This window comes from Glycine soja, chromosome 19 (assembly GCF_004193775.1).
Source record: "Glycine soja cultivar W05 chromosome 19, ASM419377v2, whole genome shotgun sequence".
In the NCBI taxonomy this organism is placed as follows: Eukaryota; Viridiplantae; Streptophyta; class Magnoliopsida; order Fabales; family Fabaceae; genus Glycine; species Glycine soja.
This window is the reverse complement of record NC_041020.1, coordinates 46,953,292-46,980,730: the sequence shown is the minus strand read 5'-3', so window position 1 is coordinate 46,980,730 and position 27,439 is coordinate 46,953,292. Positions and strand designations below refer to the sequence as shown.

The following is a 27,439-nucleotide window of genomic DNA, read 5'->3' as shown; positions in this document are numbered from 1 at the left end:
AACACACGAAGTCTCCGATCACTCAGAGAATTCTTTATTCTCTTTCATTATTCTCTATTCTCTTTTTCCATCCCTTATTCTCCATTAGTTCTTATACCCCTCTTCTAGTGTAAGACCCCTTATAGATATGAGAAGCTAAACCCTTAGTTAGGGTCTGACTTTCCTATTATCTTTTTTTACTTTTAATTTCATACATCATTCATCCTTGCATCATTTTTAAGGGTTAGGTGTTCAATAGAGGATAATCTTTAATAGAAATACAAGAAAGGTCCTGCATGCATCTGTTTTAGAAATTAGTCATTTGACATATGATAATTTCTAATAAAACTAAAAAGAAGGGATATATTAATAAAATCATTGCTAGACATAGACTGACTGCATTATGCCCATGCATCAAAACAAACATATAGAATTAGAACTTCATGCATTGCATCTATTAATTCTTTGCAAAGACATTTGACAGATAGGTAGATAAGATAAATTTATCATCATGAGACACTAAGGGCGAGTATGTTAATAGATGTGGGTAGAAAAAATTTACTTAATTGATAGAGAAAAATCTCAAATAATATATCTTAAACAAATAAGACATATTAGGTTCTAACATTTATATCAACACTTACTTTACTACTTGAGACAAATTGATACACTTAGTAATGAGTTAAGAGACATTCTCTACATTTCCAAATTGTTGATTCCTTTGTCCCTCAAACTACGTAAGTATCGGTGAGATCACGTTGCTTTCATATTTTAAAATCACTTATATATAATTAAAAGGGACTCTAGCAGATTATTATACGTATTTTTGACAATATTATAATTCATTTTTTAAACAACAAAAATGTACATAAATTCTAGATTTTTTTTTCTTGATAAGAAGACAATCATATTCGAAATATAATTAGATCTTTAAAGTAGATATTTCTCTTCCGCTAAAAAGTAAGCATCTAGAATTCAAATTTTATTTCATGATGTCATAAGTAACTGCTTCAGTTAAACTCAACTAATTGGTTTATGAAATTTTAACATTATCAATTATTTGTCAAAAATATTAATTTCCTGTGATTTATAATCCTGAAAATGCATATAGGATGTGCATATTTCTAATTTGAAATATATTTATAGTGGATACAAGTTGCAAAACACCTATAAATAATTATAGGCCTACATTTTGTAACAAAACGAAGACAAGTTTTATTTAATGAATAAAAAAAAATCACAGAATCGATCTGGTGACAAAGCAGAGATTTCCAAATGGCAGTTTCATTTATGTTTTTTTTTTTTTTGTGTGTGACAATGGCAGTTTCCTTTTACCCGTCAAAATTGGAGCCAAACAGCTCGAGTTGAATCGATATTCCACAGTACTACCAAACCAACGCGCAAAAGATATAATAAAAAGAATGAAGTTTATATATTGGTCTCTATGGACAATGATCAATTGAAGACCATGTCCTGAAAAATGTCAACTGAACAAACAACGGACGTGGCAACCACTTTTAATTCCTTTTCCAGCAACAACTAGTTGTTAAGTCACGTATATAGAGATTAGAAAGACACACCTCAATAATATTGAACTTAATCTATCCCCATACGTAGCTTGTGAATAAAAGGTGGTGTTTAATTTGTTGCAAAGACCCACCCACTAATGGTTGCTATGGGTAATCTGCAGCAAAAAGCCAAAGAGCTCTTCAAGTTCAAGTGCTTAACTCCAAAAGAGATGTTCTACCTCATCACCTTCACCCTCCTCTCCCTCCTCTTACCCCTCTCGTTTCTTCTCCTAGCCAAATTCTCCGATGCGCAATACTATCTCCAAACCCTCGCTTGGTACCATTCACCACAACACTTTCCCTATGTTTTAACTCTCGCCCTTCACATCAACCCTCTCATTCTCTACGTTCTTGTGTCCATTATTAGCATGGCTTCCTTAATCCACGGCTTAACGGGAAAAATCATCATTTTGAGTGACTCGTTATCATCATCAAGCACTTTTCTTCAACCTCGTATATTGACTGCGTGGATTGTTCTTTGCACGTTCCAAGTTTGCGTTGGTTTGGGCATAGAGGGGAGCATTGAGGCGGGGCTCTATGACTCTAATGATGAGTCGATGAGTTTTAAATTTGGTGTTGAGAGAATCTTGTTAAGCAGAGTTGTATTCCTCTTGGGGTTGCACGAGACCATGCAGGTTTGGGCCAGGATGGTGGTGAGGCCCGTGGTGGACGACACCGTGTTCGGCGTCGCGGCGAGAGAAGAGAAATGGGTGGAGAGGGTGGTGGTGGCGGCGAGCTTAGGTGCATTGTGGTGGTGGAGATTGAGGGAGGATGTGGAGAGTTTGGTGGTTATGGTTGAGGCCAAGACAGAGCAATTGATGGATGTGAGAGTTAGTGATTTTGTGGGGTGGTGGCTTTATTATCTTACTCTTACAATTGGGATAGTAAGGGTTCTAAGGGGTCTTATGTGGATGGTCACTGTTTGTCTATGCAGAAGAAGAAGAAGAAGGGCAACAGGGGTTTCAACGGTGGTGGAACATTGTCAGATTGATGATAAGGTGTAATTTCTTTTTATGCATGTTCTTTAACTTCGATAAAGTGTAAATTTGATTTCACCAATGCTGCTGTAATTGTATTTATTTATTTTATTAATGTACTTGTTTAGCTGTCTCCAACTCACTAATTAATTGTCATTGTAGTCTCTGTTTAGAGACATTGCAAGATTGCATTTACACTTTCTTGAAATTGTAATGAACTGGTACTCAATTTTTGTATTGACAGCACGTGCATAACGTTATGATAATTTAATTCAACAATATTACTTAATTATCTAAGTTATGCTTTCTTCTTGGATACGTCATAAATATTGTGACTGTGGTATGATTCACAGGTCACATGGCAAAGTAAAAATAGAAACATGAGTATTGACTGTATTGTTACCCGTACATCATCTAACATGATAAATGATTGTATATCCACATGACAGGGAATTGTATAGAGAAAATGATGTAATAATTTTCTTTAACATACTCTAGTAGTATTTGTTAAAATTTATTAGAAAAATGTAACATTATGTGAAAATTTTATTAAATAAAAAGTGTAATCGAATTTTTTTTGAAATTTTTAAAAATAAATCAAACTAATAAAATATACATTTAAATTTTAAAAAAATATTACTAAATTTTCTGATAAAAACATGACTATTGTTGTTTTCACTCTCCATTGCTAATCCGTGGCCAATGTTTACACAAAGGTTGTTGAAATGATAAGCAAGCCCCAAACAATAGTCCACCACAATTTGGATATGTTGGCTGAAATCCATGCTTGTTCCTTTTTAAAAGCTTCACCCATGAACTAACTCATTTTCATACCCTATTTTATTTTCCACTCCGGGGCATACTAATCAAGGTGACTAGAGAAAAATTAGTTTATGATAATTTTTTAGTAATTTACATTCATACAAGGGAAAAGCAAATGACTATGTGTAAGAAAAAAAGTTCTCATATCAGAAGAACATAAGAATTTTTCATTATTCAAAATATGGCATAAAATGAAACTAGATTCCGAAAAAATAGAAATAGAAACAAGTGGAAAAAAGAAAAGAAGATCCTTTTATAAGTGGAATTGCAAAAATTGATAAGAAGGAAACACTTTATTTAAAAAAATATTATTTTTAGTCATTTGAAATGAAAATAAATCAAATCACTTGTCAATAACTTATTTAACATTATATTCCTTTTACAGTTTTTATCCCGTAGTTTCATGAGCAAAGTTCGAAGCGAAGTCCCTCGGAATTCTCATAAAAATAATACGGGGATGAAAAACTTAACTTGACTAAGAGTGTAGTGTTTGTAAAGAAGCAAGTGAGTCACACTCACACATACACAGTAAGAATAAAATTTTGTTGTCGCCTTCAACCCTTTTCATAGAGTAGGTCCTAAATTCGGGTAAGTTGTTTTAGGAGATTTTGATCTCAATCCAATTTCGACCTGAACTAATTAGGTGAATACATCTTTTTAAGTGAAAAAAAATAAGTGATCATGTGAGGTATCACAATCTCACCATTTATTTATTCTTTCAAAATTAAAATTATAAATATATTATGCTTATAACATTTAGAACAAATTATATTAAAAGTTCCTGATTAACACTTATTATACAAAGTTCCTGATTAAAATTTGATTCAACAATATGGGTCCAATCCAAATGAATAAATTAAGTAAGAATTTGAAAAAAAAAATCCAAAGTGTGTTAGTTCAACCTGATTAGACCCAACCGACCCACCCGTAATCTGCATAATCCGAAGACAAAAAACGGTCAGAATTAGGCCTATTTTGTAACTTATCGGATTGGTCCGGATTGCCTGAGTTGGACCCGAACCCGACCCATGCTCGGCCCTAACTGACGGTGTAATTAATTTTGAATTGCCCATATTAGCCTTATCTGAGTGAATTTCAAAAGCCCCAATTTTATGTGTTAGGGTTTGCAAAAATGGTAGCTCCGATGGCGCTATGTGAACCTTGAGGAGGTCTTCGACCCTTGATCCCGAAGTGGTGCGACGCCGTTGCTATCATGTGGTGGTGCGACGACGACATTGTGATCTTGGTTCTACGATTTTGGGTTCTGCGATTTTTTGGGCAGTCTCGTTGTGTGAACCTTGAGGAGGGCTTCGATCCTTGATCCCGAAGTGAGGTGACACAGCTGCTATTGTACGGTTGTGCCACGAAGACATTGCAATTTTGTGTTCTGCGATTTCTTGGGCGATTATTTGAAGGAGTTTGTTGGTAGGCAGTAGTGGTTAGAGATTTGCAAAGGTGGGGATTTGTAGCTGGTTCGAAATTTGGAAAGGAGAATCGTTCATCTAATGAACAAATCACAAATCAAAGCGTGCTTCAATGGAAGAAAAAAAAAGAGGGAAAATGCAAATCTTAAACTTGACTACAAACCTTCAATGTGCCAAGAGACCTAGCTCAAGTAGTGCTTCAGAACAATCCTTCGCCTACAACAACTTGAAATCCACGAAGAAGAACCAGTCAGTCATGCGCACCAATTTTTCAAGAAAACATTGTTGAATGCTTTTAATGGGTAAAGTGAGGAAGATAAAGGTTTTTTGTCCTAAAATTAAATTAAAGAATCACGTGCCTAGCATGTGATGGGTTTGAGTTAACGGAAAAATTTACTTTACAGCACACGGGGTGTATCTGTAATGTAAAAGGTAGAAGAAATTTGTGTAGGGATGTCCATGTAATAAGTGTTAAATTAAGAGGAGGTCGGTCTAATTTGTTCAAAAATTTATTGAAGGATTAAGATCTTATGTATCGATAAAGTCACTTTGGTGTTACACTGTTGTTGGACTCCCTTGTTTTCTTGGAAAAGGCCTATTTCTCATTTTATTTAAATCCCTCCTTCATTTTCTTGGACCGTCTAATCAACCTTGGCTGAACTTCTTATGAAAACCTTTCAGATATAACACTCCAGATGCTTACCATTGTTTCCACAACAATAAAATTATTGATAATTAAATACTAATCTGTAATTTGTCATGGCAACGTTTTTATTTGATCAAGATATTGCTGGCTGACGACTGTAATGAAAATATCGAGGACATCACCATCAAAGTTACACGTTTCAATCACTTTCATAAATTTCGTCATGTTGAGTTTTTTATTCAATCATTTATACGTTAAAGTATTCTTTTTCCACCTTGAAACATGATTATGAATACACTCACCTCGATGTTTATCTAGATACGCACGCTGTCTTTAGTATAAATTGCTGAAACCTTTCTTGATTTCTGTTGTAATCTGAAATAATCTGAAATGGAAATTGACCAATTTTCTTCCACAGATTTAAATTTCAAAGGAACCCAGATGGGTTATGGTTCTACACAAGAGGATGTGTTCCAAGGTAAAGAGAGTCTCTCTGGAATGGAATTGCTGGGAGAGATTGATCCTCTCCCTGCTGAGAATGGAAAAGGAGTCAAATTGTTCAAATATCAAGATCAGAAACAGCTACAAGAACCCAAAGCTGATAACTTGATGTTGGAAGAGGTCAACTTTGACCCTGATGTCCAAATGCAACCAACACAACTATTTCAGGAAACTGAAGGACTAATGAAACATGGTGTGGCAAGTACAGAACCAGTTGAATACAATAAGCAGGTGGCACCAACACCATCATTAGCATCTTTAGAACTCTTGAGAAATTACGGAAGCCGGTTCAAGAGGCTAAGCGAGCAAAATATAAGCACCTTAAGCAATATTGAAACTTCCTTTGATCGCCAGAAGATGTCAACTGAAGAAATAATAAGAGTGGCTGGAGCAAGGTATTGTTGCATATATTAGTTGAATTGATTAGGAAGCTATAGTTGGATAGTTAGATATGGTTAGTTATGGATAGTCTATAGTTGTTATTCTCCATTAGTACATTAGGCACATATAGCCTAATTGTATTTTCAATCAATAACACATTTTTAATAGGACAAAACTTATGTGTAATCTATATAATAAAAGTTTGTATTAAATATCAACATATGCCATTACAAAGGTAAAATTTCAATGCTTATTGACAAACAACATAAATAACACTTAAAGAACTATATATATATTTTGTTCAGTATGATATTTCTCAATATCTCTCTTATGAATCTTAGGGCTTTGCCATGCTTCTCAACAGGTATATCCAATATTCTGCGCATTGGAATGATAGTTTTTACATCCCTATGCATCCATACGGATTGGATCTTGGTGGTTTGTCTGAGGAAGAAAATAGAGACATAGAACTTGCTCAGTTTCTCCTAGCTGCAGCCGAGAGGGTAGGCTGCCAACAATTCGAACGTGCAAATGGGTTACTTCTCCATTGTGAATGGAGTTCAAATGCCAGTGCAAACCCTGTTCAAAGAGTTATCTTTCATTTCGCTCGAGCACTTCGAGAGAGAATATACAAAGAAACAGGAAGGATGACAGTTAAGGGATCAGGGAAAAATGAAGAAAGGGAGTTACTTCAGAAGATGGACACCAACATTGCCCTTAAATGCCATCTAAAAGTTCCTTTCAATCAAGTAATGCAATTCACTGGGATACAAGCTATAGTGGAGCATGTTGCATGTGAGACCAAAATCCATCTTATAGATCTTGAAATAAGAAGTGGTGTACAATACACAGCTTTGATGCAAGCACTGGCAGAGCGCCGGGATCGCATAGTGCAACTTTTGAAGATAACTGCCATTGGACTTAGTTCATTGAAAACCATGATAGAAGAGACTGGCAAAAGGTTAGCTAGTTTTGCTGAATCCTTGAACTTACCCTTTTCATATAAGACAGTTTTTGTGACCGACATTGCGGAAATAAGGGAAGATCATTTCGAAATTGGAGAGGATGAAGCTGTGGCAGTCTACTCTCCATATTTTCTAAGGAGCATGGTATCGAGGCCTGATTGTATGGAAAACTTGATGAGAGTTATAAGAAATATCAAACCAGTTATAATGATAGTCCTTGAAGTAGAAGCAAACCATAACTCGCCCTCCTTTGTGAACCGCTTCATTGAAGCATTGTTCTTCTACTCAGCATATTTTGATTGCCTTGAAACCTGCATAAAACATGAGATTGAGTGCAGAATGACAATAGAAGCAGTATTATCTGAAGGGATAAGAGACATTGTTGCTATGGAAGGAAGGGAAAGGACAGTTAGAAATGTGAAGATAGATGTTTGGAGAAGGTTCTTTGCAAGGTACAGAATGGTTGAAACCGGGTTTAGTGAGTCATCTCTGTACCATGCTCACTTGGTTGCCAAAGGGTTTTCTTTTGGGAAATTCTGCACTATAGAAAAAAATGGAAAGTGTCTTATAGTGGGATGGAAAGGGACCCCAATGCATTCAATCTCAGCTTGGAGGTTTCTTTGACAAATAGCATGTTTGTGTTACCCTTTGAAAACTTTAAAAGTGTGTTGCTTCTCTCAAATGGACAATGAATATGTTTTCACTGGCTCGGAAGGGTAATTCAAACAGGCATAAAGTTATTTAGAGATACTGGCCGTAGAGATATTCATTCATTTGTAAAATACAATGCCAAGTTCCCTTCTTATTTCCTTTAATCGCTTGTGTGTGATTTTAAGGATCTTGTGCAAATTATCCAAACCGTACAAGGCCTATTCTGGTGACTACTTTGATGATACTGTAGCTTGTTTGTTGTACTCATTTTATAACAAGCTTGTCCCAAGTTGTTGATCTCATTTCCGATTTAACCTGTTCTTTACTTGCAAATATTTTGATTGCAGAATGTCAAGTCTTTTTAACAGAATTAACTCGTCTAGGTTATAGGTCGTAAACAATGATTTAGCCTAATAAAGATAATGGTTTGAGACGCAAAAACATAATTTTGTCAAACAAAACTATAATTTAGTCAAATATTATTGTTAAGCGTCACTTTTATTCGTATGAAATATAGCTAGGTTTGATTTTGATGTGTATCAAATGAAGAAAATTTCATTACTCTTTTTTAAAAATAATTTATTTACGTAAAATATTGTGGAAGTCAAATTTATTATTAGCGGTAAAACCTAAATGTCAATTTCAACAATGCTTGCTGGTGCATATCCAAAGAGAAGCAGATAATTTGGCAGATTCTTTTCCCAAAGCTGGTTTAGATTTGTTATGTGATGTGTGTTTTTATAATTCTGTTGCTCTCTTTGCTGAACACTCCTTGATGGAGGATGATTATGTAATTTCCTCCCAATTGGGCATTAATTAATTTTGTCTGGGGCTTTTTGCCCAGGCAATCCAGCAAAAAAAAGCCTACTTTTATGAAATTATATCGAACAATACAAAAAAGAGGAAGGGTTTTAGTAGTGACTAAAATTAGAAATCGTAAAAAAAAAAACTAAAATTAGACAAAGTAAGGATGATAACAATAATAATAAGAATTTATGAAATTCATCAATAAGGAGACTAACGGAAGGTGGAATATGAGGTTCTTAGGATTGAAACTTTTTATTAATAAATTTTACATGTAATAATGAAAACATTATTAAATTCATTTTTCATTTGAGAGGAATAAATAATAAGCTAAATTTAAATATTAGTTTTGTGACACATTTTTATATAATTAATTTCTATATCCTCTAGTAAAGTAGACTTGAGAAGAAATATTAAATGTAGCATTTAGTACCATGGATGTAATATTATATAATGTTTAAATATAATTAATTGTAGTGATATAATTAAATATTATATGTTGACCATATATATTTATTAAAGTTAATAAATGTATGGCTTTTGACACACATATTAAATAAAAAGTAAACAATAAAGAATGCAATACCTGAACATATATTTCTACGTATAAATTAAAAGGAAAAATCTATTTTTAATTTCGGTTAAATGTGTTTAAGATCCTTTGGGTTTCATATTAATGGATTTCGTATTCAAACTTTTAAAAATTATGTAGATTTAGTCTCTTATAACTTTAAAAATTGTGAAAAATTCTTAAAGAGAAAGGACTAAGTCCACATATTTTTAAATATTTAAGAATCAAATTCATGGAAATGAAAGTATAAATATACCTTGGTGAATACAAGGATTAAAAATATTTTTTTTTTCAATTTAAATTTGCAATACTTATACTGTTGTTTAAAAATTAGTTCAATATACATATTTAAAAATATAACATTGTATATTATAAATTATTACATTTATTTAATATATTATTTCATTAAAACATATTCATTACATCTTAAAATAAGTGTCATATTTGAGAAACATTTGTCTCAAAATAGATATCGCATTGACTTTTCAATATAACGTTAATTGATTTTATTTTCATAAATATCCCTAATAAAAAATCTCATTTTAGTTTTAGAATCCAATATTAATATTTTTATCTTTCATCTATTTAAAAAGGTTAATTTTGTAAATTTACTATTCTTTATCTATTTATTAATATTTTTTGTATGTATAGAATAATCTAAGATGAAACTTATTTTAGGATGAATTTTGTTCCCGTACATTGTGATGTTTCATATTGCTTAAGAGTTGAGGCTAAATATTGTTTTTAAATTATCTCTCTTATCCAGGCATGGATCCATAAATTTTTAGTCGTGGAGACAATATTCATATACATAATTAAATCACTATTTTAGTTTATGGGTCATAAATAATAAATGTATATTTTATAAATTTAAAATTTAAATAATAAATAAATATTTTTAATATATAAATTATATTATAATTAATTTTATAATAAAAATATAATTAAATAAATAATTTATAGTAAATTACCCATATCTCCCGTGAGATTCAAGGAAATTACAGATGCATCATCTCCCTTTTGTAAAACCTACATATGTCTCTCCTGAAAATTAAGAGAATTACACATGTCTTCCTTCTATTTCTAAAATTTACATAAATCCTCTAAAAGTCATCTAAATAGTTGATGGTAACAAATCATGTGCTTTGAGAATTTTGATTAAAAAATGTCAAACTATATTTATTATCATCATAAATATGGAAATGTTTAGAATCCACTACTGTACCAAAAAATCTATTTTTGTACTCATAAAATTTAAATTTGTTACTTTTTGTTTGAAGTTAGATTTGGGTACGTACATCCCAGTCTATATGCATATTGTTGTAAAAAGTGAGGTTTTTAAAACTGTTTTACATTGTTTTTAAACCATTTTTTCATTAAAATTTTCAACAAACATGACTTGCTATTATCAAATGCTTAGATAACATTTAAGAAAATTGTGTAAGTTTTAAAAACAAAAGGGAGGTGTATGTAATTTTTTAAAACCTCACGGGAGAATATGTAATTTTCTTAAATTTCAAGGAAATATGTATATGTTTTTCAAAAAGATGAGAGATATGTGTAATTTACTTAATAATTTATATTTTAAATTTACACCGAAGAACTTATATAAATTATGATTTAAGACTATTTAAACTATTGATAGTTTTATTTTGAAAAAAAACTATTGAAATTTGATTAAATTATGAAGATAAAAAAAGATAGATAATTAAAAAAATTCAAATATTATATGTGTGTGCAAATAAAAAGAAAGGTAATATAAGATGAACAAGAGAGATTTCTTTTTATTAATTACAAATATAGTATGTAAAATACACATAAAAAATAAAAAGAAACAATAATATAACATTTAATTGGGAATATAAAAAGAGTGAGAGTAAAAATAAATTTGTGGGGCAATATTTATATTAAGAGTAGACTTGCTTTATTATATTTTAAATTATAAGGATAAAAAATAATTATGCATATCTATTACATAAATAAAAACTAAAAAATTAGTGGTGACAATTATCCCTATAATGGTGAATGTGCATTCGTGTGTGCTCTTAATAGGGGTGGGAATAGGTCAGGTCAGGCTTTAAAAGGCCTGAGCCTAGCCTACGATTAATTTTTGAGGCCTAAGCTTGACCTATAACTTATCAAAGGCTTTTATTTTGGTTTGGCGTGACCTTTTTAAAAGCTTAACTTGACCTGATAGCCTTTTCAAAAGCATTTTTATATTTGTTTGCTTTGAGGTAGGAACGTAATAGGAAAGTTAATGGAAAAGGAAACGTTAACTACAATAGTAAAACCAATAAAAATAATGAGTAATATAAAGGGACACATGACTTACGCCTAAATTGTAATTAAAGTCTTACTTGATTATAGGAATGAAAGTTATGGAGCAGTAATATGTAATCAAAGTGTGTTAGTTTCAAAAAAAAATTAATTGTACCCAAATCAAAGTCTGCTGGTTTTAAAAAAAAAATTAATTGTACCCAAAAAATAATATAAGTATAAATTGGTACAAAAAAATAATATAAATATATATACATATATATATATATATAGGCCGGCCTATGAGGCTTATAAGGCTTTTTAACAAGCCTAAGCCTGATCTATTTAATTTAATAAGTTTTTAAGAAAGTCTGAGCCTAACCTTTTAATTAAATAGGTCAGTTCAAGTTAGACTTTATGTAGGTCAGATCGTAGACCCCTGTAGGCCGATCTGACCTATTCTCACCCCAAGCTTTTAACTCACTTAGATGTCTTTTAAGCAAAAAATTGTGACAATTTTTTTTATTAGATACTTATGTGACAAAACTTTATATTGAGGGATCATAATTCTGTTTTACCAAAATTTTTAAGTATCACACTTATTTTTTAAATGAAATATTTTAACAAGAGATGTATTTTTAAGAAAATGAAAATTATAGCTTACTAAAATATTTTTTCTCAAGAAATATGAAGGTGTATCTTAACATAAATAAATAAATAAATATATATATATATATATATATATATATATATATATATATAATAGACTTGAATACAAATATTATATATATAGAATGTTATTAACGTAATATTTATATAAATAAAAATCCTTTACTTTATATAATATTAATAATTTATTTATTTAATACACCTAATGTCATTAAATACTCTATCATTAAATAATATAATTAAATTTAATAATAACATTAAATATCATCAAAATTTGAATAATAGCATTAACTATTATTTAATACATTTAATATTATATTATTTCGTAACATGAATACATATAACGCATATAACATATTATTAAATCAAAGCTAATTGTTACATTATTTAATACTGTACCAATGTGTGTATAATATAATATACTTTCTTCGTTCTTAAATAAGTATCGTTTTCAGGAAAATTTAATAAATAGATAAAAGATAGTAGTAACTTTACAAAAATTAAGAGAATAATATTAATATTAGTTTTGAAAACTAAAATAACATTTATTATAGGTATGAATAAAAAAATGCAATTAATATTACATTAAAAATTTAAATGTGACACTTATTTTGGGAATTTTTTTTTCAAATACAATAGTTATTTTGGGATAGAGAGATTAATATATATTAAAAGTTAAGGAAGATCAAGTTATTTCAAGAGTAATTTTAAAGATTTATTCTCTATTGACATAAGTGATAATAATTTGTATTTTTTAACCGAGTGATTCAAAATTCAAATTTTAACATTGGGTATGAAGTAAATTATATTGGAAAAGATCCATTTTGTGTACATTCAAGATCGCCGACAAACATTAGTTGACAATGAATATTTCTTACTAATATTATGATTAAAAAAAATTATTCAATATTCTCATTATTCGTTTTCTTGTAATATAGTAGTTTTATCAAGTTTCTCACTTTTAATAGTTCAATTGAAAAGAACATGAAAAATAGGAATCAAGTTTAACTCTTTTAGAAAGTAAGAGTAACTTGATCTCTCATCTTAAAAGTTTATTGACTATAAAAATAAAAAATATTTATTATAGATAATAAATATATAACTTTTGATGATATATATATATATATATATATATATATATATATATATATATATATATATATATATATAAAAGCAAATGTTAAGAAATTAAATGCTTAAACATATTATATATATATATATATATATATTAAATTATTTATTTTTGTTGATAGTGTAAATTTCTTACAAGAACGAAACATAAAAATTAAACTCTCGTTGTTTTTCTTTTGAGGGCAATCAAAGCTGATGTTATAAATATAATAAATTTAAATTTATTTGTTTTAATAAATATTTAATTTTTAGAAAAGACTTTTCAAATAAAACATGCAATGATGAACATAATAAATTAATATGTTAAATTTATTAAAACTTTATTTACTAAAAATTCCCATTAAAGTATCCACACAAAAGCATCCCAGATCAGCAAGTTTGACGGAGACACATCCTAAATCTTAAAAACATTAAAAAAATACTAACAACGCTCTTCCTAATACATTTTTAATGCACTTTTTATTCTTAGAAAAAATATATTAAACATCCCAAAATTATATGAACATCACTTCTTATTTAATAAATCCTACTCATGAATTTATAATTTTAATAAATTTTAACTAATAAAAATGTGTTTAATGCAAGTGTGTAAGAAAATGTTTTTTTAATTTTTCCATTATATGAAATTCTTAGACCCAATATAAATAAAAGTTAATCTCAAATGTTAAGAAATATTTCCATTGAGAGCGATGATCCCCATGTAATATAAAGAATGAAAGAATAGTAATTTCCACATAAATTATAAAAAAATTGACTCCATTATAAACGGCGATACTCTTAGTTCAACTCACTCACTTCGTCCTTCTTTCATTCACTCATCCCATCTCCGTCTCCTTTGATTAAATTGAGTGTGCAACCATGGTGAACAAAACTACTAACTCCGCGTCCAAACATCAAGTTTGTTTCTCTTTCCTCTCTCTTGTTCCCTTGTTTTCTTCATTTCCTTTTCACGTAGATGTTTTGTTTTGTTCTCAATTTTTTTCTCTCATTCCATTTCTTTGAAACATATCCCATATTTTTTCTTTATTTTATTTTAGGAGAAATATGCATAAACTTTAATTGTATGATAATATTGACAGAAACGACATGAAGAGGCAACAAAAGATTCTACTAGAAGAACCTTGAAGACCAAGATAAAACAATTGACAAATCAAGTCCATGCGGAGCGAGAGACATCAATTAAAGTATGTGTTAATTTACTATTTTTTTTAAAAATTATTTTGTAAAATTTGTTTACCAACATAATTGAAATTGTTTGTCTCTTGAACATCTATTTTATAAAAGTGTGTCTCCTGAATATTTGAATAGAGCACTCGAATATAACCTCACAAATAGAAAAAAAGAGGATGAAAAGTACTATCTCAATCGTTATGTTTTTTATTTTTAAAATTTAATATTTTTTTCATGAAAAATTGGTTATTTATTGATTTGTGTAAATTTGTTTTAGAAAAAAAATTAAATGAAAATAAATAATGAGAATAAGCATGTCCTAAGTTTACAATTTGGTGGCTTGATTCTTGGAAATGCATTGTTGTTCTTTTACCATTTACAATGCTAAATTGATTTTGTGGATTTATTGTGCTAGTTCTTATGGATTTTTTTGTGAGCTAAAAAGTAATGAGAGTTTAAAAAATATGTTGCAAATTGGTAATTAGGATATTGTAATGAACTCTTACTATATTTTTTATTGCAACTTGTTCTTTTACTCCATTGGTGTTCTGGTGGCTTATTTAAATTTTTTTTCTTCAATTACAAAATGCAAGGTTGAGAATGACTTGCTTCGTACACGTTGTCGATTAGTCTGTAGTTAATCTCAATTTTCTTTTCACAGGAGCAAGTTCAAAAACATTTGGAAAATCTTAAGCCTTTGTTTTCAAAGGTCAACTCAGCAATTTCAAGGAGAGAGTCTTTGCAAGATGAGAAAAATGTCAATATGCTTTCATCAAGAGTTAACAAGCCATTTTGCAAGCATAATGGTTTCCCTAAAGGTGTGGAAGGGAAAGATTGCATGAACAAATTGGACATTACATTTGCAAAAAGAACTAGAATTCCACACCCACCAAAATTACCACCATATACGGCTTGGGTATATGTAGCCAGGTGCATTTGAAGTTTAATTTTAAAATAGTTTTTCTTGTTCATATGTCTTAGGTGTGTAAGGCAATTATCACCAAAGTGAAAAATAAACACTTCTTGTATTTTCTTTTCAAGTAGAAACTTCTCATGTCAGATATCATTGGTAAATCCATATAGAGATTGTGTGTATCTTCTAAATTTTCAAATCTTTCATGTTGAACAGAAACGTAAGAATGGCTGAAGACCAATCTATCATTGGAAAAATGCAGATGTACTATGACAAAAATGGTGGTGAAATGATGATATGCAGTGACAATGAGGAAGAAATGGTGAATCCCAAAGATGCCAAACATGACTTTACGGAGGCTGAAGATCTAATTTTGCGGTAAATTGAAATAGATATGTTGTAAATGCATGTAGAATTTTTATTTGTTTATGAAGAAAATGAAATTACAACTAAAGGCATAGATCTTGATAGCAATTTTGATTTTAGCCATATATAAATCCTTAATGCACATTTTTTTGTTGAGATCGAAGTTTTATTGGACTTCCAATGGTTTTCCTTAAGAAATAAAACCTTTGCCATCATCACACAAGATGTTTAAATTTAATACCTAATTTAAACTCACTGGGCATCAATTTTCTTCTTTATTAAAATGTTTGAAGCTTTCCAATTCTAAAATTGCAATCCTAACTCTTGAATATATTAGGATGACACTTGAGGAATGCAAGTCTTCTGAGGAGGCATTGAGTATCATACAAGAGTTTGTTAAGACTACTGATTCACAAATTCAGGTAACCTAGGATAACTTGTGAACATGAATATATTCTTGATGGTTGTTACTCCTAATCAATTATAGTAAAAATAAGTAGCACTAAGGATATTTTGAGCAACCAATTTTTTTTCTCTAAATATGTAGGAAAGGTATAAAAAACTCAAGAAAAAGAATATGGAAAGTCTAGATGATCATTCTGAAGATTGTCATTGTAAAGGATGCAAGTGTCACCTTGGAATATGTTTGGAGAAAAGCTTGAGTGCTACTTTAGAATCTTTTGATAACATTTTTTGTCGTCAGTGCTTGGTACATACTAAAGCACTATACTTTTAACATTCTTGTTGCCATAATGTTTGATATGACATTAATTATTTTGGGTCTATGTATGCTTTTATAATTTTCTCAAGCAGATCTTTGATTGTCCTATGCATGGCACTTTCCAACCTTTAATATATACGGTAAGGAATCGTGCTATATGTTATTTTCAACTTAATATGTTTTCTCAACTTCAATAATAAGTCAATTTGATGATTTACTTCACAGAGTGAAAAGCAACAAGTGTGGTCTGAACATGAAGGTGATAAGCAACCATGCAGTGACCAGTGTTACCTACTGGTATTCTTCTTTTTCTTTATTTGATATTTTAAGTAACTTTTATATTTTCATGTTGGGGTCAAGGAATAATATAGAATTTTTAGTTGTTTTCAATTTCAAAAAACATCTTTCTCCATGTTGGTATTTTATTTGAAACATTTTTATTGCTTGAAAAGTCTTATTGAGCATACTTCAAAGAAATTAATAGTTTATGTTAACTCTGGATATGGTGAGCAGGACAAGGGAGTTATGGAAGGACAAAAAGATATTCAGTTGTCTAATTCAACGAAAGTGCAAGCTGATGAGATGACAAATAACTCAAATTGGAAACAGCTAGAGAAAAATTTATATTTGAAGGGAGTAGAATTGTTTGGAAAAAATAGGTATGAGTTTTTTACATTAAAAAATTATTGGACCACATTATGTAATTAGTTTGTTACTATTTTTCTTCCAAAATTTGGTGTTGTGCTCAGAAATGATGGCATCAAATCTAACTTCAATTTACATGACCTTAGGACATTTGTCCATAATTCCTCTAAATCTTTATTTTGTTTATTTAGCTTTAATTGTAGTTAATCTTTGCCTGGACTAGAGAGTAGTTATGAAAATGGAATTACACACTAAATTTGAAGGAGCTTGTAAAATTAATTATCTTTTTATATACATGATTTGTGAGTATATTCAATGTTTTTATTTTCTTGTGCAAGAATTAAACTCTAATAATGTATTTTGTTATTGTAATAAGTAGTCAATGTTTTCTATTAAGGTTTGAATGCAATCTTAAGTTATTTGCTCCCTACTGTTGTTGTAATTAAGGCCTTTTAAAATGTTATTTGAAAACTATTTGCAACTAACTTTCTCAGTTGTGACATTTTTCAAGTTTTTGCTTATATGGTTCTACTCATGCTTTGCAGTTGCCTTGTAGCTCGAAACTTACTTCCTGGCTTTAAGACTTGCTTAGAAGTAGCTAGGTACATGTTTGCTAGTGGAGAGTCAATGCCTTATGAATCCATACCAAGTTCAATCACAGACATAAATGATAAGATTAATGCAGAGTACATAGTGAGAATTTCTAACATTCATTTCCTCATCTTCTCTATGTTTTATTTTATTGTCTTGATCCTTTTTTTTAGATGGGGTGGGAGAAGTGGTTTGATGATGATGGAAAATTAAGTATTCTACATACAATGTATGTAACATAAGTTATGAGGCAATTTATTGAAGGAACAAGTTTTTAAGTACGAAACATTAATACATTATGAAATGTCTTGCTCAATTAGCATATTTTATATCAACTTCAATAGTTGATAATATTTAAATCCTCATTATCATTGATGAGGGGATTTCCAGATTTTATATTCTATGTTGCACAATAAGAAGGATGATTTTTGGTCAGACATGTAAAAGGGATTTGGTTGAACTTTTAAGCTAATGTGTGTTTATATATACCTTTATACTCTTAGATCTTGGTAACTAAGATTCTTGTATTGTACCTGTTTTAATGATTTTTTAAATCAATTAAAGGAAGAACATAAATCTGAATATTAAACTTCTGGCACTTGAATATAATTTAAAATTGATCTGTCATTTAAATAAAGGGTCAAACTAATTTTGAATATGGATTATTTTGTTAGGACCAAGAAATGCCATCAAGATCACGGTTGTTGCGAAAGAAGTGCAAGACTAGAAAGTTTAGTTATTCTCATAAATCTATTGCTCTCTCATCTAGATGCAGAAGAATTGATCATGGGAAAGACCAATGTGATAAGCAATATACTCCATGTGGGTGTAAGGGAATATGCATAGAGGGATGTCCTTGTCTTAGTACGGGAACTTGTGAAAAATACTGTGGGTATGTGAATTTTCATATAATAATGTGTCTCGAAAGCTTTTATACTAATGAAGTAGACACAATAGTGGCATGATATTTCATATTTTTCAAGTACATGTATTGGTCTATTTAAATTACTTTGTTAATAATCTTTTTTGGGTATTTAGCTTAAAGGTTCAAGTGATAAATTAATATTTCTTATTTTACCTTTAGGTGTTCAAAGTTATGCAATAATCGATTCAAAGGATGTTATTGTTTTAAGAGTCAATGTAGAAGCCAACTATGTCCATGCTTTGCAGCAAACCGTGAATGTGACCCAGATGTCTGTCGAAATTGTTGGGTTAGGTAATGTCATTATTTTTTATGTGCCTTTGAACTTGATTTTATGTAGCTTTTTTATATACATTTCTTATATTTTACTTCACATCATTAAGTAAGTCATAACCAAGGCAATGCTTTTGGTCCTAATAATTGAGTTGCATATGCTAATCAAGGACATGATGCAACATTTGTATATCTTACCTATTTTTTAGAAGAAAAATACAATTCTCCAATATTTTTTTGTTTGTTGTTGATTTATGTAAGTTGTGTCTTGGTTTTAATGAATGCTCATTTGTTTAAATAATATAAATTAAAAGCATTATAAATGTATTAACCATGTAAGCTTTAAGTGAATGGAACTAAGTTGCATCTTTCACAATGTTAAATATGATATTTTTATACAGTTGCGGTGATGGTTCATTAGGGGAGCCACCTCGACACGGAGATGGTCAATGTGCAAACATGAATCTTCTTTTAGGGAAAAAAGAAAGGGTTAGTAACTAATTTGATTTTCTTCTCATTTTTTGTTTTGAAAATGTTTTCTATAACAATTTCATTAACAATCAATCTCTCAATCAAAATCTATGAATTTTTAAAAAATTTTCCAAAATAAATGTTTTAAAAACCAAAAAATATAAACATTTGGATATGTTTTCACCATCTTATTCAATCATTCACTAAATTCCACATGTTCTTGCACCACCCTCTCGCTATTATTTTATTATAAGCACCCTAATTCTTTTGCCCGTTAAATTATTTTGTATTTAATTGATTGATATTAAATCATGAATACATGAGTATCTCACATTGTTTTTCTTATATATCAGATTCTTTTGTCAAAGTCAAATGTTGCAGGATGGGGAGCCTTCACAAAGGTTGAGATGTTTGTACTTATTTTAAAATAATGTGAATGTGTTTTTCTCACTAATTGATGATGAATTTCAGAACCCAATTATAAAAAATACTTGTCTAGGAGAGTACACAGGTGAACTAATCACTCACAGAGAAGCAGAGAAACGTGGGAAACTATATGACCGTATAAACAATTCATATCTTTTTAACGTCAATGATAAGGTAAGTGTATCTTATCAAATGCACTTGTGCATGTTGTGACACTTTTGTCATGTACTTGAACATTCTGACAATTTACATGTGTTCAAATTATATAAGATGTAAAACCTAGTAGCTATTAGTTAACATGTACAGCATAAAGATATTATTTTCCATTGATTTATTAATGTTTCCTTATTTTGTTATAAGTTAATGAATTAGAATAAATATATTAATTGCCTTATTGATTGTATAGTTAACTTTGAAATGTACAATTACCCTTTGAAATACGACTTAGCCTAGAGTTTACATCTTTAGTCTCTCATTCATCATAGTTTAGCTCAACCTTAATGGACTTTACCAATGTTTTTAGTGTTTAGTGACTGAACCACATGAATAAATATATATTAAATATGTTGACTTTTATAGTACAAACTTTATATATAACTTAAATTTTTCATCAATATAACAAAATGAATGGGTTGGTTTGATAGCCATAGTATTTTTAGCATTGCAACAGACTAGGGTTCAAGTCCCTAAAAGGTTGAAATTTTAGTTTTTCTTAATATTGGTGAGAACTGGATTGATCCAAACCAGGTTGAATGCAAATTTGATTAGATAAAATGACCAAACCATTCATCGGTTCAATTTTTTTATATTAAACAAGTCACATCGGTCGGTCCAAATTTTAAAACACTGAATGTAACCTTCCATCTTATATTGATGTACAACCATGGAGAGATAATAGCTGAAGAATATTTTATACATCTTTTTATAGATCTTTTTTCGTGTGTGTATTACAATATGGAAGGTTACACCCACAGAGACTGAGCGAAACTATGATGAATAAGAGCTAAGAGGCTAAATATGTCACGCTGGTCAAGTCTTGTGCCCGTTGGTCAAGACTTGGCTTATCAACTCCATGGACAAACTAATGACACATTTTGTGCAATGTCGAATTACCGAAGAAGTTTAGGAAGTTGTATAAATTGATTAAGAAATCATACCAATCACATCAAGGAGGTGCCACTTTTAGAATATTAAAATGAGTTGAATTCCATATTTGTGGAACTTGGTTATCATAAGCCAAATGACACGGAATGTCCATGTGTTATTGAGAAATCAAGGAAATGCATTGTTGACGATAGATTTTACATATTCCTCATTGGACAAATTTGCAAAACTACTAACTGTTTTATTATTATTATTAGTTTTCCTGAACTTACCTTCTTCTATCATCTCTTTCGTGGAAAGTATAATATATTGTGATTTGAAAACAACGATTTTTAGGGTATTTTTCATGCTCATCTCTCTTCAACTTACTATCTGGCTTTTTCATAGTGGGTTATTGATGCACGCCGCTTTGGGAATAAGTTAAAATTTGCAAATCACTCATCAAAACCCAACTGCTATGCAAAGGTCAGTCAAGATACTCTACTTTTTGAGAGATATGAAACTTACCCTTTGATCTCCACACATTGAACTCCGTTATGAAATTATCATAATGATTGGTTTATTGTATCGATTGTGTAGGTGATGTTGGTTGGAGGAGATCATCGAGTTGGCATATTTGCCAAGGAAAACATTAAAGCCGGTGATGAGCTTTTCTATCATTATTACTATAATGAAGAGTGTGCACCACCATGGGCTCTTCCACCAAAAGTCGAGGCTTCTAAGACACATAAATATGTTTCTCAGGGCAGGGCAAAGAAACATTGATCTGATTGATGAAACCTAGCTAAGGAACCAAGGTCTAGTATCAATGATATCTTTTCTCTAGAAATGAATATTTGACATCCTACCGGAAATAATTAGGAGAAAATGTCATTAGGCTAATAATATCAAATGTCATTGTTTTAGGCATATATATAACATTCAATTTACTTAATGCTAATTTGGCAATCTTTATTAATATTATTAATCAAATTGTAAGAAGGAATGCATAATTTCAATTTCCTAACGTGAATCATGAAAGAATAGGTTATATGATATGAAGATTAATGCTTAAGCTAACATCACAACCCTCGTCAATTCTACAGGCTTAGCTAAAACAATGACGAGAGATTTAAGGCTTGATATAGCCCATCCAATCAAGAATACCAACTAAGTTCTCAATCAAGATTTTGTATCGAAGAACAAAGGTGGAAAAGACGGTGTTGATTCTTCTAAGTAAGTCCATTCTAAGAGTCCAAAGACAAACAAGGCCCCAAAAGAGGCTTGTGTAAAGAGAACATCGAGCTTGAGCTTGATATTACTTTAATTTCCCTTAAAGCTTTCAATTTTGATCTGAAAGGGTATTCTAATGTAAAAACTCATTTTTATCAATAGTCCGAGAAGAATTTGAAGTAGATAAAATTGACCCTTCAAATCATGTGTGTTGGATGATACATTTTCAAGTGATAAAGGTAATCGAAAGGGAGGCTAAAGGTCAATTAAAGCACAATAGCAATTTGTGCTTAAGTCTTGTTGCTTGAGTGATTTGAGTCTTGCTGACATTCGCGTCAGGGGACATCGAATGAAATAAGGAGTTATTCCTTCATCAAATGAATTACATGATTTCAAATTCCTTATTTCATTCAATTACTAATGAAGGAATATGCAAACTCGTTGATTTCCTCACCAGTTTTAATGTTTTCCTTGGCAAATATGCCAACTCGTTGATCTCCTACAGCAAGCATGACCTATGCAATCAATATAATAGTCCAACCATTATGACAATTCCATAATGGAGTTCAACGTGTAGAGATCCAAGGATAAGTTTCATATCTCCCCAAAAGTATAGCATTTAGAATTCTAGAGATTTATAAGTTATAAGGAAAACTAAGTTTTGAAATTGTTGGTAGGAAACCTTGAAAGATTTTCAAAATGTTATGCCAAAATAGTTGAGATGTTGACTTTGCTTAGTACCACTTGGAGGACGACGGTGTGATGCCAGACTTAGAGTTGCCATGACTAACCCATAGGATAAGGTTTAAGTGTTAAGCAAATTTGAGAATATGTTGTTGAGATATGATGGTTGGTACATGCATTCATGCATGAGTCTACAATTGTGATTTCATAGAAGTAGGCATGTAGCTGGAAGATTAGTGGAGGAACCTTTCGGTAGTCATGAGGATACGTAGACAAGCAAGTCCATAAGTGGGCAAGGTCATTGCAAACCTTGAGTAGCGATGCGCTGCTACCCAAATATGTTTATCCTGAAGTTGACACCGATTGTTTCACTAATGATTTTAGGACACGTGCTGGCTATTGTTATGTTATCATGTTTAAGGGACACGACAACATTGGTCGCTAAATTATTGTGAAATCTCAATGGAATCGAGTCAAGGATTACTACCATATTGTGTTGTTATAGGTATCACTTAATTTGACACTATGATAAGGTTGATTGATTGTTGTGTTGGTGAAGATAGATTGAAATCTTATAATTACGATTATTAAATACATTTGTATGTTCCATTTATGACTTTGTTACATTTGTGAGCTTACCTTTGTGTGCTTGTCTTTTGCGTGACAATGATGAATGATGATGGTGATAATGTTCATAGGGCAGGCAATAATGATTCATTAGCAGGCAGGACTATATCTAAGGAGGAGCCTTAATTGAGTCAAAGGATACCATGACGTCGTATTATCTTTAGTAGGGGTAGGGTTTAATGTTGTGGCCAACTTAGGATATGTATATATTCACAAAAGTTGGGGCGTTATAATGACATTCTTTGGTGTGAGAATAACAACTCCCCGGAAAGGAATACACACCTCATGGATCATGGATACAGTTCAACCCACTTTATTGTACTCCAAAATTTGAAGTTTCCTTCTTCGTTAACTTTTAGAATGAGGTGAACTGCAATCGTACTATGTTAAAGAGAACATAAAAATAAGTTAAACTCATGATGGAAGGGAATATATTTCACAAGGTGTAGTATATACATGTTATAGAAAAATGAAGGGAACAAGAGTTTGAACAGGTCGCTCTCATCTACTCTGTAAATGAAAATATAACAATTCATTCCATGTATCTGGAACCCCAGGAAGGCACCAATGGCTACAATCTTGAATCCTAGAGGACCGTGTTTTTCTCCCATAAATTGATGGGTGGCCATCGATCCTATATGCTGACAAACTAGTTATATTCAACAATGTCACGGGAGTTTTCATTTGCTTTATTACCTCCTCTACGATTATGTTCTTCTCTGGATAATTAGTGCTTAAGGTTTCATTGAGAGGAAGAGTGGCTTCTGTACAATGCCCTCCGGAATTCCAATCACCACCCCTGTTGCAAAGGATCAAGTTCTTACTAATCAGCTACTCTGAGCATCTTAGATTTGGGAAAATATAAGAGCTATTGTAGAATGAGTGGATATCAGAAGCAAACCTGAAATGTGATGGTGCTGAACTTCGAAAGAAAATGCGGGTTTTTCTATGATTAATGCGTTTGTCCACCCATGAAGCCCAAGTCTTCAAAGCTCTTCTGAAAGCTGTAGAAACATTTAGCTGGGGATGAACTACACTTCCTTCTTGGTAGTAATAAATCCTGTTATACAATCAAAGGTTTGTCAAATACAGTACTGAAAGGAAAACTAGAAATATAAGGGACAGATTTAATGATTAAGCTATGATTGGTCATTGTTCAAAAATAGGATGTTACAGCAGAAGCCAAAATTTTCAGCCCATTGAATTAGCACACACCCTCCCCGCAGTCAATTTTTTTAAGCATTTATGCATTCAGAAAATTAGAACCACTAGATAAATATCAGATGACTCGGATTTCATCTCAGCAAATGGGACTTAATGCATTCATTCATCAGTTTTGATTTGATGACTATGTAAATGCATGAATTTGGGCAACAAATCCATTACTTGAATTGGATTCTCTGCACTCTGCAGTCAAACAGAATGTATCGAGAATCTCTATCTATATATATATTTTTTTTTCATACATTAGAAGTTTATTTATAAGCTAAAAAAATTTCAACTATTGGATTATGAATGCAGAGAATTCCGGTCCATACATTACCAGAATGGAACACCACCATTCTTCTTCAATGAGACATTTTAGGCTACATTAAAGTTCAAGACTTTCTATTTTAGTGATTAGGAATCGTGTGGTGTTCAATCCTTTCTTTAACATAATTACACACTGGAATGCCCTACTTTAGAGATGAAAAGACTGAGTATAAAATGCAAGCATTAAACGACGCACACATCATCAAAAGGTTTCAAGGCCTAAAAAGTAAAAAACATAAAGAGAAGTGCTAACCCAGCTTGTGTTTTGGAATGTGACCACCAATGTGCAGTGTTGAAAACCACAATATCAGCTCCCCTCCATCTCGATGAACCATGATCAATGGCATCAATTCGCAAGGTTGGTCTTCGTTTCTGCCCTATTCTTGCCTTGCTTTCATGAACTAAGAAATGACTAACATAGTATTCAATTGTACATTGATAATCCTGAGAGATTGAAAATGCAAATATGAAAAATCGAATACTCCAGGACCAGCCATATATACACATTATAAAATCCAAGTAAGGTTCCGCAGAATTACCAGAAACCTGAAACTATAATTTCCCTTCTCTTTCGTGATTTTCCTTCCATGGGTCTCATATACTCTCGTTGGATCTTTAATAGCACCCAATAGCATGCACAACATTGATTCCCATTGGTTCCTATTAATCGAATCACCCACAAAAACAAGCCTTTTCCCCCTTATCAACTCCAGCATTTTTGTTGCATTGAACCTTTGCCAAAAAAAAAAACAAACACAGTACCCAAAAAGAAATCATTTTCTTCCTAAATACTGCATCAGTAGAAAAACAAAGCAGGAAACACTAAATTAAGAAATTCAAAAAAATAATTGACAAATTAATTATAAAAAAAAAGTTCCAAAAGATTGAAATTGAGAGTACCTTGGAAGGTCACACCCTTTGGCCTGCCATCTCCACTTAGTGTAGCTTCTATCCAATCTTCCATTTCCCTCACAATCAAAACCTTCATCTATGAAAGGACATGAATCTTTGGAATAAGGGGGATAGCTTTCATCAAAAACCCAATACCCTTTTGTTAAATCACACCCTTCAACTCCCTTCTGCTCAATCTTCTTCAAAATAGGAACTTGAGTTTTCCCAACTAAACCACCTGCTACTACCTTCTTCTCTTCCTTGCTGGGTACCCTCTCAGGTGAAGTTCCATACTCTTGCATTGACGTGAAATTAGCATTTGAGGCACCGACATGATGTCTTACAGGTTCAGATTTGAATCCAGAGATGCTTTTCTGGGTCCTAGCAAGACGGTTATCGATCAAAGTTGGAACTTTCACAACACTTATTACAGTGAAGTTTTTTGTCAAGGAATGACCAGTTAAAGGTGGAAGAACCACACTATCACCGACAGAAGAAGAAGTAGAAGTGTTGAAGTAAAGATGAATATGTTGGTGAATTGAAGGTGTGTAATTGGTGAGCCAAGTGGTGAAGGTGGAAAGGAAGAGGACGGAGGAAAAGATAGTGAATGAGAAGACCAAAAGCCTAGTGGGTTTGAAGGAGAAACTTCTCTGCCTCTCCATTGTGCTTCAAAACAGGTCAATGGTGGGGTGGGCAGTTAGAAGATTGTTAGTATCATGGTTCATGCACCATTTGATAATGGAACTTGCAAGAGAAAAATTAATAAATTAACTAAACCAATGTAGAAATAAACAAGTTAAAGCCACAAGAAGCCATTTGAGACACGGAATAATAAAACCTCATCTTTCCTGGTAAGTACTGTCCATCAGTTCACGGTGCTGAACTGGTGAATGGTGATGAGGCAAAAAATATTCCTTAGTTTATATCATAACTAAAATGAAAAAGAAAGAAAAAATATATATTTGTAGGGACTGGGTAGCTACGTACCTACGTCCTTATCTAGTGTGATTTGTCTAGTAGAGGTGATTTTCCATACTTGAGAATTGAGATATGTGTGTTTTAAGTATAATTTTTTTTTTTTGCAGTAAAAAAAGTATAATTTGTTTTAAAACAAAAATTAACTTTAAATGTATACATTTTATTTTTAAAAAACCGTTACAAAAATTTGTCTAATTAAATTGTATTCTTTTAGAAATTTAAAGATGTGTAGTGTTAAAAAATTAAAAAAGAAAATAAACAACACTCTTGATATATAAACTAAGAGTTTATTGCAAATGTAATGTTGTTTAAGCATTCATAATGTCCTAACGTGAGCTATAATGAAATGACAATAAAAAAAATAAGAAGAGAGGTCTTCAAAAAAGGAAAATTAGGAAAGTCAACAACAGTATTTATTTAAGAAAAAAGTTGAAAAAACCAACAAAAAAAAATGTTAGTACTCCACGCGTTCCTCATGAAGACGACAGTTTTTAATTGAGTATGTTAAAAATAAAGTAAAATTTTAATTATTTTTCTTCCTTGGAGATCATGAGTCATGTTTGTTGT

At 31.1% G+C, this 27,439-nt stretch overlaps 4 protein-coding genes across 4 annotated transcripts; 3 read left to right on the top strand and 1 right to left on the bottom strand.

Moving 5' to 3' along the window:
* Nucleotides 1-1,510: 1,510 nt before the first annotated feature.
* LOC114399685 lies at nucleotides 1,511-2,763 on the top strand. The gene has a single exon (XM_028361895.1). The coding sequence runs from the start codon at nucleotides 1,646-1,648 to the stop codon at nucleotides 2,549-2,551; it is 906 nt and encodes a 301-aa protein (XP_028217696.1). The 5' UTR covers nucleotides 1,511-1,645; the 3' UTR covers nucleotides 2,552-2,763.
* Nucleotides 2,764-5,776: 3,013 nt separating this feature from the next.
* Nucleotides 5,777-8,216, top strand: LOC114399931 (DELLA protein RGL1-like). The gene is made up of 2 exons (XM_028362162.1): nucleotides 5,777-6,312; nucleotides 6,663-8,216. Exons 1-2 carry the CDS (start codon nucleotides 5,807-5,809, stop codon nucleotides 7,885-7,887), a joined length of 1,731 nt encoding a protein of 576 aa, XP_028217963.1. The 5' UTR covers nucleotides 5,777-5,806; the 3' UTR covers nucleotides 7,888-8,216.
* A 7,438-nt stretch (nucleotides 8,217-15,654) lies between these two features.
* LOC114398888 (histone-lysine N-methyltransferase EZ3-like) lies at nucleotides 15,655-22,348 on the top strand. The gene is made up of 13 exons (XM_028360993.1): nucleotides 15,655-15,806; nucleotides 16,132-16,216; nucleotides 16,741-16,812; nucleotides 17,029-17,174; nucleotides 17,706-17,853; nucleotides 18,426-18,643; nucleotides 18,836-18,967; nucleotides 19,348-19,435; nucleotides 19,771-19,818; nucleotides 19,889-20,017; nucleotides 21,335-21,412; nucleotides 21,527-21,744; nucleotides 22,033-22,348. The coding sequence occupies exons 1-12, from the start codon at nucleotides 15,655-15,657 to the stop codon at nucleotides 21,710-21,712; spliced, it is 1,482 nt and encodes a 493-aa protein (XP_028216794.1). The 3' UTR covers nucleotides 21,713-21,744; nucleotides 22,033-22,348.
* Nucleotides 22,349-23,874: 1,526 nt separating this feature from the next.
* On the bottom strand, nucleotides 23,875-26,801 carry LOC114398389 (protein trichome birefringence-like 6). The gene is made up of 5 exons (XM_028360574.1): nucleotides 25,904-26,801; nucleotides 25,543-25,735; nucleotides 25,257-25,447; nucleotides 24,372-24,530; nucleotides 23,875-24,269 (listed from the first exon to the last, which is right to left on the bottom strand). Exons 1-5 carry the CDS (start codon nucleotides 26,554-26,556, stop codon nucleotides 23,972-23,974), a joined length of 1,494 nt encoding a protein of 497 aa, XP_028216375.1. The 5' UTR covers nucleotides 26,557-26,801; the 3' UTR covers nucleotides 23,875-23,971.
* Nucleotides 26,802-27,439: the final 638 nt, after the last annotated feature.

Bases quoted from the DNA above. Each gene is read 5' to 3' on its own strand.
- LOC114399685 (XM_028361895.1), top strand. From the start codon at position 1,646: ATGGTTGCTATGGGTAATCTGCAGCAAAAAGCCAAAGAGCTCTTCAAG.
- LOC114399931 (XM_028362162.1), top strand. From the start codon at position 5,807: ATGGAAATTGACCAATTTTCTTCCACAGATTTAAATTTCAAAGGAACC. The intron at 6,313-6,662 runs GTATTGTTGCAT...GCTTCTCAACAG, and splicing joins ATAAGAGTGGCTGGAGCAAG to GTATATCCAATATTCTGCGC.
- LOC114398888 (XM_028360993.1), top strand. From the start codon at position 15,655: ATGGCTGAAGACCAATCTATCATTGGAAAAATGCAGATGTACTATGAC. The intron at 17,175-17,705 runs GTATGAGTTTTT...CATGCTTTGCAG, and splicing joins GAATTGTTTGGAAAAAATAG to TTGCCTTGTAGCTCGAAACT. The intron at 19,436-19,770 runs GTTAGTAACTAA...CTTATATATCAG, and splicing joins TTTTAGGGAAAAAAGAAAGG to ATTCTTTTGTCAAAGTCAAA.
- LOC114398389 (XM_028360574.1), bottom strand. From the start codon at position 26,556: ATGGAGAGGCAGAGAAGTTTCTCCTTCAAACCCACTAGGCTTTTGGTC. The intron at 24,531-25,256 runs GTTAGCACTTCT...ATTGTATAACAG, and splicing joins CATTCCAAAACACAAGCTGG to GATTTATTACTACCAAGAAG. The intron at 24,270-24,371 runs GTTTGCTTCTGA...CCTTTGCAACAG, and splicing joins TCAGCACCATCACATTTCAG to GGGTGGTGATTGGAATTCCG.